Source organism: Pagrus major, chromosome 7 (genome assembly GCF_040436345.1).
Source record: "Pagrus major chromosome 7, Pma_NU_1.0".
Classification (NCBI taxonomy): Eukaryota; Metazoa; Chordata; class Actinopteri; order Spariformes; family Sparidae; genus Pagrus; species Pagrus major.
This window is the reverse complement of record NC_133221.1, coordinates 470,856-480,855: the sequence shown is the minus strand read 5'-3', so window position 1 is coordinate 480,855 and position 10,000 is coordinate 470,856. Positions and strand designations below refer to the sequence as shown.

General features: G+C 42.5%; 2 protein-coding genes across 2 annotated transcripts in view; both read right to left on the bottom strand.

The window, feature by feature from the left end:
* Nucleotides 1–5,794, bottom strand: part of hdac6 (histone deacetylase 6) — a 25,102-nt gene extending 19,308 nt beyond the window's left edge. Inside the window, exons 1-4 of the mRNA XM_073469908.1 lie at nt 5,705–5,794; nt 1,465–1,550; nt 107–229; nt 1–17 (exon numbers count right to left, since the gene is read on the bottom strand). The exon at nt 1–17 is cut by the window's left edge and continues 69 nt beyond it. Coding sequence (XP_073326009.1) covers nt 1–17; nt 107–229; nt 1,465–1,539 — 215 coding nt within the window. The 5' untranslated portion in view covers nt 1,540–1,550; nt 5,705–5,794. The remainder of the gene's footprint in view (nt 18–106; nt 230–1,464; nt 1,551–5,704) is intronic.
* Nucleotides 5,795–6,305: 511 nt separating this feature from the next.
* Nucleotides 6,306–10,000, bottom strand: part of cxxc1a (CXXC finger protein 1a) — a 23,987-nt gene continuing 20,292 nt past the window's right edge. Inside the window, 4 exon segments of the mRNA XM_073469909.1 lie at nt 6,306–8,349; nt 8,792–8,944; nt 9,691–9,787; nt 9,887–9,936. Coding sequence (XP_073326010.1) covers nt 8,203–8,349; nt 8,792–8,944; nt 9,691–9,787; nt 9,887–9,936 — 447 coding nt within the window. The 3' untranslated portion in view covers nt 6,306–8,202.

Here is a 10,000-nt window from a genome sequence, read left to right as displayed (position 1 = left end):
GACCTACAGGACAGATCCTACACACACACACACACACACACACACACATTATCTCACAGGGTTATTTGAGTGGTCTCAGCGGATCTGAATCGTCCTGATGACTCACCAGCGTCTTCAGCCTGTCGTTCACCTCCTCCTCTTCGTCTCTGCTCCTCTCCATCCTTCCTCTCCTCTTCACCTCCTGCAGACTGTGTCCTCCTTTCTTGTCCTCCTGTCCTCCTTTACTGCACTGAGAGCACAAACAGTTTGTTTAAAGGCTGCTGAAGACGCTCAGCATCAGACAGACACACACCTGACATAAAGACGAGGAGACAACAGCAGGACAGAGGACAGAGGACAGGAGAGATGGACGGAGTTTGAACCTTCATCTTTTAACAGGGAACTGTGTGACGTCAAACTCCGCCTGAAGATGATTGACAGCTGCAGTAATGATCAACAGCACAGTCCTCATGTCGTCTTCATGTTCGGGACGTTTGAGGACAACCAGCTAAGCTCTGCAGCGTCTCAACGAGTCCAAGACCAAGAGACAGAAAGTGCCTCAGTGTTTAAAACCACATTACATTTATTATAATATGAGAGGAGTAAAATCCTCCTGACTGACCTTTGACCTCCTGTTGATGTTTAACTCCTGCTGTGTGTCTGAAGATATGCAGGTTCCAGGGTTCAGTGGTGTTACTGTACCGTGAACCTCTGCTCACGTCTGGTCACTGTTATTAAACTATATATTTCAAACATTCTGTCTTTTATTTTTAAGTGTCACGATTTGATTAGATTTTTGATTTAAACACGTTTTTGTCATTGTTAGAGTCACATGTGGGTCAGTAAAGATCAACAGATCAGTGCTTTATGTCTTCTTTACACAGACAGCTCCACTTTCTCCTGCTGTCTTTTTCACAAGTTCAAATAATATTCACCAACAGCAAACAGCAAACAGCAGCCTTCAGTGACTCAACAAGAAACTACAACAGAGAGAAATTCAGTTTGTTACAAAGTTCAGTTTCTCTAATCTGTCCAGAGTGAACCCTCCTCACAAACACATCAATAAAGGATCTCTGAATAAGAAAAATAAACCAACATGTCCGCTGATTGTGTTCATCACACAAGAGAAGAGTCTGGAAGTGACGCTGCACTACCTTAGTGCAGGCTAACGCTAAGGCAGCTGCAGGCTAACGCTAAGCTAGTGTTTTTTCTTTTATTCTGCCTTTGAATTTACTCTAATGATGAAAACTGAAAGTTGATTTTAATCGATTTCGAATTAAAATCATGACGTTATAATAAATTATAGAATTATATAAAGTTTGTATTCAACCCCCAAAAAACTAAACAAAACAACAAAAAAGAAAAAAGGAGAAGAACAATAAGAATAATAATAAAAATAATAATAATAATAATAATAATAAAAATAATAATGATACAGATATCATTTTTGTTATTTGTTTAGATCACCATGACAACATGACCAACCTGTGGAGACAGACGAGGAGATCTTCTGACTGATTTCAGTCCAGATCCTGGAGGATCTGAAGGTCCAGACGACATCTCTGATCCAGCTGAAGGACGACAGTCGGAGCAGCAACATTATTATCACAACACACAACTACACAACTACACAACAAGTCATGAGTGACTGTTTCATTTCCCACCTCAGAGCCTCACAGTCCAGACAGAGACAGATTCTGTATCAACATGTTGCATTAAACAACAGAAGACAAACTGTCAGAGTTTATAATAACAGCGGCTGGAGCCAGTGAAACACAACGTCAATGAACATTAACAAAATAAAACAAAGCATAACATCTACTGCATATATATATATATATATATATATATATATATATATATATACACAGTATCTCACAAAAGTGAGTACACCCCTCACATTTTTGTAAATATTTTATTATATCTTTTCATGGGACAACACTGAAGAAATGACACTTTGCTACAATGTAAAGTAGTCAGTGTACAGCTTGTATAACAGTGTAAATTTACTGTCCCCTCAAAATAACTCAACACACAGCCATTAATGTCTGAACTGCTGGCAACAAAAGTGAGTACACCCCTAAGTGAAAATGTCCAAATTGTGCCCAAAGTGTCAATATTTTGTGTGGCCACCATTTTCCAGCACTGCCTTAACCCTCTTGGGCATGGAGTTCACCAGAGCTTCACAGGTTGCAACTGGCATCCTCTTCCACTCCTCCATGACGATATCACGGAGCTGGTGGATGTTAGAGACCTTGCACTCCTTCACCTTCCGTTTGAGGATGCCCCACAGATGCTCAATAGGGTTTAGGTCTGGAGACGTGCTTGGCCAGTCCATCACCTTTACCCTCAGCTTCTTTAACAAGGCAGTGGTCGTCTTGGAGGTGTGTTTGGGGTCGTTATCATGTTGGAATACTGCCCTGCGGCCCAGTTTCCGAAGGGAGGGGATCATGCTCTGCTTCAGTATGTCACAGTACATGTTGGCATTCATGGTTCCCTCAATGAACTGTAGCTCCCCAGTGCCGGCCGCACTCATGCAGCCCCAGACCATGACACTCCCACCACCATGCTTGACTGTAGGCAAGACACACTTGTCTTTGTACTCCTCACCTGGTTGCCGCCACACGCTTGACACCATCTGTTTATCTTGGTCTCATCAGACCACAGGACATGGTTCCAGTAATCCATGTCCTTAGTCTGCTTGTCTTCAGCAAACTGTTTACGGGCTTTCTTGTGCATCATCTTTAGAAGAGGCTTCCTTCTGGGACGACAACCATGCAGACCAATTTGATGCAGTGTGCGGCGTATGGTCTGAGCACTGACAGGCTGACCCCCCACCCCTTCAACCTCTGCAGCAATGCTGGCAGCACTCATACGTCTATTTTCCAAAGACAACCTCTGGATATGACGCTGAGCACGTACACTCAACTTCTTTGGTCGACCATGGCGAGGCCTGTTCTGAGTGGAACCTGTCCTGTTAAACCGCTGTATGGTCTTGGCCACCGTGCTGCAGCTCAGTTTCAGGGTGTTGGCAATCTTCTTATAGCCTAGGCCATCTTTATGTAGAGCAACAGTTCTTTTTTTCAGATCCTCAGATAGTTCTTTGCCATGAGGTGACATGTTGAACTTACAGTGACCAGTAGGAGAGAAGTTAACACACCTGCTCCCCATCCACACCTGAGACCTTGTAACACTAACGAGTCACATGACACCGGGGAGGGAAAATGGCTAATTGGGCCTAATTTGGACATTTTCACTTAGGGGTGTACTCACTTTTGTTGCCAGCAGTTCAGACATTAATGGCTGTGTGTTGAGTTATTTTGAGGGGACAGTAAATTTACACTGTTATACAAGCTGTACACTGACTACTTTACATTGTAGCAAAGTGTCATTGAAAAGATATAATAAAATATTTACAAAAATGTGAGGGGTGTACTCACTTCTGAGATACTGTATATATATATATATATATATATATATATATATATATATATATATATATATATATATAGTTTATATATACACTACCGTTCAAAAGTTTGGGGTCACCCAGACAATTTCATGTTTTCCATGAAAACTCACACTTTTATTCATCAAATGAGTTGAAAATATAGTCAAGACATTGACGAGGTTAGAAATAATGATTTTCATTTGAAATAATAATTTTGTCCTTCAAACTTTGCTTTCGTCAAAGAATTCTCCATTTGCAGCAATTACAGCCTTGCAGACCTTCGGCATTCAGCACCTTTACATTCATCACAGTAGAGACTAACCTCAGAGTACATGAGTGACACGTTGAAGGCCTCGCTGAATGACAGACTGACGGAGTGTGTGACGGAGGCTCACGAGGAGAAACGGAGCAGCTCAGCTCGTTTATAATCTGTGAGGTCTCCGGTTTACAAAGTTCCAAATGAATCCAAATATTTTATGGGTACTATTGTTTATCAAATGTTATTTAGTGTTAGTAGATACAGATAAACGTGTACACAGTGATCAGAAACACCTGTAACTGATGCAGCTGTGTGTGTGTGTGTGTGTGTGTCGGGCACACTGCAGCTCACACTCATCAGTATTGATCAACCTGCTGATCATCGTCTTCATGAGCTGATCAATCATCCAGTCCGTCTCAGTTCAGCTGACGTGAATTCAGTTCAGTGTGAAATATAACTGGAGACTTTCTTTGATTGATAAGTGATCAGAAATGATTCATTGATCACCAACTTTAATAACAACTGACTCTACATTAAGAAACGTGTGTGATGAAGAGGAGCAGCTACTTATTGGACCAGAGAAGAAGAATCAGCTCAACACCTGATGAGTCTGTGAGTCACATCTGTCCAACATCTGGACTCCTTTTACTCCATTACAGTCACCTGACAGCTTTAGTTACTAGTTACTTTACAAGACTAAGGTTTTATAAACACTGATCAGAAATTAAATCTGCTGCTGTAGCAACAACTCAAAGTATCCGAGTATTAAAATGAGCCGTGAGATGACAGTATAGATAACTGAGTAATACAAACAGAACCAGTCACCTGCATCAATCAATAATCGATAACCAGGTGTGCACTACGTCAGCGACTGTATTACAGCGAGTTATCGCGATGTTTCCAACCTGAATGTTTCAGTAGGCTCGTTCGAGATGAACTGCGCCTCACCTGGAAGGTGGACGAGTCCAGGCGGCAGCAGCAGGGGGCGCTGACAGTTTCCAGCCGCCATCAAAGAAAATACAGGAAGTCACAGAAACATTTACATCCTGTTAGATCCACCTGTTGGATCCACCTGTTGGATCCACCTGTAGGCTACCTGTAGTTTGCAGAACACGTTTGGAGAGCTGTGGCTGAAGAAACTGCGTATGCACTGTCATTTATAAATCATACAATCCTTAAATGTAAGAAACTGAACTACTGAATTAACAGTCCAAAGGTTCTCACAGCTGCATATACAGGCTGCACATGGGGAGGACGAGCAGCAAAGGTTTTATAATCTTTATTTATTGATGTATTTATATTTGTAATTATATACAGTATATATGTGGGAATATGTGTGTATCTGCCATTGTATTCTATCCTTTGTTCTTTTTGTCTGCCTTGTGAAGCACTGATTGCTCGTTTTGATACGTGTTATATAAATGACCTTTATTATTATTATTATTATTATTATTATTATCAACCACACAAAATCTGTTTGTTAACAGATTAAACCTTCATTGCACAGCATGAGATTCATATAATCCAGCATTAAATATATATGTAGTCCTCACTAAGAGCCAATCAGCTCTCTGATCAGGCGACAGCCAGGCGTCTCCCATCATGCCCTGCGGCGCCTGGCTCTAAAACTGCGGCCGCCTTCATCTCGTGAGGTTATCGTTGCCGGCGCGTGCATGACGTCAGAGCAAGTCGGGATCAAGTCGGACACAAATCTAACCGGCGGTGGTTCGGGTTCGGGTTCGGGTTCGGGGCCGGTGATCGATGCTGCGCAGGCCTGCTCATCTCGAACGAGCCTATTAACACACATGTTCAGTTCTAACTCAGAGAAACACCGAGTCACTCAGGACGAACGACATACACAGGAATTAGCAGCGGACCCGGACCCAGACCCGGACCAGGACCCGGACCCGGACCAGGACCCGGACCAGGACCAGTCTCTGACAGTTTAAACCGTCAGTGTTAGCTAAGCCGTTAGCCTGTTAGCCTGCAGTAGGAAGTATTTCTTATGAACTCACAGCAGCTTGTTTTCTTCTTCTGTTTTTCTCTCTGAGCGCCAACTGAACACAACTGTCTGTCGCACACACGTGACGTCGTCGAGCAGGGCGGCGGCGCCACCGAATGACGTCATCAGATCTGTCACATCACTCGGCAACATGAGCGAACAGCAGCTGTGTCCCACATAGACATATAAAGAGTGCTCTTCTTCAGCTGCTGCGGCCCTCGAGGGCGCGTTTGAAGGCCAATTACGTCACAACGCCGCGCGAAGGCTCCTTCACGTGCGGCCTCTCCCTCTTTCTGCAGGACGCACCGCCGCTCAGTCCCGAAACAGAAGAGGAAGCAAGAGAAAATGGCGACATCAAGTGGCGCAGACATGACATTTAAATTTAAGTAATGGGTTTATACTCGGTTTTTACTCATTTGAACATCCAACGCCAGATGTGTTAAACTACAAGAGACTATAAAACCTCCGAAGTTTAACTTTCAGTTAAAACACGTGACGCTGGTACTGCTGTGGTAAATATAGTTGTTATTCACCAATGGGTTCATGTTTATTTTGTAATGTTGATGATTCAATTCAGATTTGACACATTTTACACACACAAATAAATGTACACGTTTGATAGATTTGAACCAAAACAGACTTTAATGCATGAACACCTGGTGACGCAACCAGGAAACACTCCGAAGGCTGGACCGACCCATTTAACAGCGGTGGGCGTGGCCTTCAAGGTCTCTCCGACGGACCCGGCCTCCGTGGGCCGCAAAGGCCGCGTCCTTGAAGGATGCAGCCCCTGAATTTGGACACAGCCAGTGAGAACCAGAACCAGAGTCCAGCTGACACGTGTGTCACATCATTCATGACCTCTGACCTCTGAACCTGCAGCTCACCTTCTGTCTGTTGCTCAATGAAACCTGTTCCTGAAATCAGTAACTGATGATATCATTAAAGATATTTAATTCAGTTACATCATCTTTATCTCATAATTACAAAACTCTTTTAATCACAACAAAACTGTCTGTTCTCATGTTTATATTAAACTTATATGTAATCATCACATCTTTATGAATACTGATAACAATTAAGTGTTTTCTAGACATAAAGCCCGAACATGTGTTGAAACGGGTTCAGACTGGATTTCAAATAATTTGTGATTCCTGTTGATTAGAAAAATAAAATAATGTCCAGTTCCCATCAATAGTTCTTTTGTAAAATATGTTTTTGTTTTTTAATATCAGATTTTATACGTAGCCTCATTACTAAACGTGAAGATTCGTCTCAGAATCTGGAGGATTTCATTTCATACAGACACATTCAGAGTTCTGGTTCAGAGTGACGTCGTGTGTCCAGCTCCAGTTTTAATGACAAACATCATCATGTCAGAAATGTTTTCATCATCTCCACAAATAGAGAAGCTGTTTAATAAAACATCATCAGTTTTAATGAAACATCAGTTTGTAAACAACAACAACATGAAACCATCAAATAGTTTTTAAAACATATAAAAATGACAGAGATACAAAATGATAAAAGAACGAGAAGAACGTCCGGATAAAAAACAAGAAACACAAACGTATTAAAGTTTCAGCTGCATGTCGTGTTCTTATTATTTTTAAGTGTTCAATATGAAATAAACAATCAGATCAATAAATGCAGATTTTACAGTGAAAATATGACGTAATGTTTTAAAAAGATCAGCTGTGATTCTGTTCCTTTCACAATAAAAGTTTCAGCTCAGTTTGACTCGATTTGTTCAGTTAAACTTCAAACTTTTATGATGAAAATCAAATCAAACAATTCAGCTGTCAAGAGAGAAATAAACACTGCTCATCTGTTATTATTATTATTATTATTATTATTATTATTTTATTCTTTGTGTTTCTTCATGTTGACTTATTTTATGATTAATACAGTTATTTATCTGTCTGCAGTAAATAACAATCACACTAAACTCACTATGATTTTAAAACATCACATACAACAACAACAATAATAATAATAATAATAATGAGCTTGGTTTGAAACATTTATTGCATCATAAATCACATTTTCTTTCTGTATGAATTCATGTGATCATTTATTTCGTCATTTCTTATTGATTTAAAAACTGTAGTGTTCAGTCAGTGCATCGCCATAGCAACAGTAACATCTCTGACTGGTGGAATTATGGGTAGTGTAGTACTGGAGGAGGAATAAAACGATATAAAAACAGAATCAAAACACTGGTCGTGGATATAAAATATTCACATTATTAATAAACATGTAATCACATTTCATTCACCCGAGTGTGACCTCATCACTGTGACCTCATCGCTGTGACCTCAGTGTCTGGTCATCATTCTCTCCTGACCGGCAGATATTAAGTTGAGTATGTTTAATGACAGTTCAGCGTCCGTCTCTCAGTCTGATCGTCTGTCTGTCAGTCTTTCTGTCTACCTGTCTGTCTCTACCTGTCTGTCTGTCTGTCTCTACCTGTCTGTCTGTCTGTCTACGTGTCTGCCTCTACCTGCCTGTCTACCTGTCCTTGGCAGAGCGCAGGTCTGTTGTGATTGGATCGTGCTGGATGGTCTGGTGCAGCATCAGAGCCAATAAACCGGCTCGATTCGTCATCGCTGTCCTCAGATTCCTCTCCTGCTCGAACAGCTCATCCAGCTTATACCACTGAGAGACAGACAGGTGGAGAGACAGGCAGGTAGACAGACAGGTAGAGACAGACAGGGTCAGGTTGTGTCCATCACTGTGTTGTCAATAAAGTTTGGTGTAAATAAAGTGTGGTGTTAATAAAGTGTGGTGTTAATAAAGTGTGGTGTAAATAAAGTTTGGTGTTAATAAAGTGTGGTGTAAATAAAGTTTGGTGTTAATAAAGTGTGGTGTAAATAAAGTGTGGTGTTAATAAAGTGTGGTGTAAATAAAGTGTGGTGTTAATAAAGTGTGGTGTAAATAAAGTTTGGTGTTAACAAAGTGTGGTGTTAATAAAGTTTGGTGTTAATAAAGTTTGGTGTAAATAAAGTTTGGTGTTAATAAAGTGTGGTGTAAATAAAGTTTGGTGTTAATAAAGTGTGGTGTTAATAAAGTGTGGTGTAAATAAAGTTTGGGGTGGTACCACTCGGACTCGCTCCAGGTCGACCTCGGCCCGGCGGAGTTTCTCCCAGCAGTAATGTTTGTTACACTTCCTCTTTGACACGCGACAGAACTCTCCTGTCGGCTCGAAGACGTCTTTAACCAGAGGACAGCCGCACACCTCGTCTGCTGGGACCTGACAGACAGACAGACAGACAGGCAGAGAGGCAGACAGACAGACAGGGAGAGAGACAGGCAGACAGAGAGACAGACAGACAGACAGGGAGAGAGACAGACAGACAGAGAGACAGACAGACAGACAGGGAGAGAGACAGACAGACAGAGAGACAGACAGACAGACAGGGAGAGAGACAGACAGACAGACAGGGAGAGAGACAGGCAGACAGAGAGACAGACAGACAGACAGGGAGAGAGACAGACAGACAGAGAGAGAGACAGGCAGAGAGACAGACAGACAGACAGGGAGAGAGACAGGCAGACAGAGAGACAGACAGACAGACAGGGAGAGAGACAGACAGACAGAGAGAGAGACAGGCAGGGAGACAGGGAGAGAGACAGGCAGGGAGACAGACAGACAGACAGACAGGCAGAGAGACAGACAGACAGACAGGGAGAGAGACAGGCAGACAGAGAGACAGACAGACAGACAGGGAGAGAGACAGACAGACAGACAGGCAGAGAGACAGACAGACAGACAGGGAGAGAGACAGGCAGACAGAGAGGCAGACAGACAGACAGGGAGAGAGACAGGCAGACAGAGAGGCAGACAGACAGACAGGGAGAGAGACAGACAGACAGAGAGAGAGACAGGCAGGGAGACATACAGACAGACAGACAGACAGACAGACAGTGGTTAGTCCATGTCCGCAGCAGATGGGTCTCAGATGTTCTGAGGAGCAGCAGGTAGAGAGACAGACGGACCTTTGGGTCTCTGGAGTGTTCAGGACACAGAACCTGCAGCCTCTTACAGTACGTCTTACTCTGAGGGTTATACACATCACAGAACAGCCGGGTCGCTCTGAAAGACAGACAGACACATGAGAGACAGACAGGTCTCACTCTGACAGCATACAGTACTTGAAAAGACACAGACAGTCAGACAGACAGGTGTTCTTACCCCTCTATACGTGTTGGGTACATGGATCCAAACGATGTCTGACTCTCATACTGTGGACGAGAGACAGGCAGAGAGAGAGACAGGCAGAGAGAGAGACAGACAGAGAGAGAGACA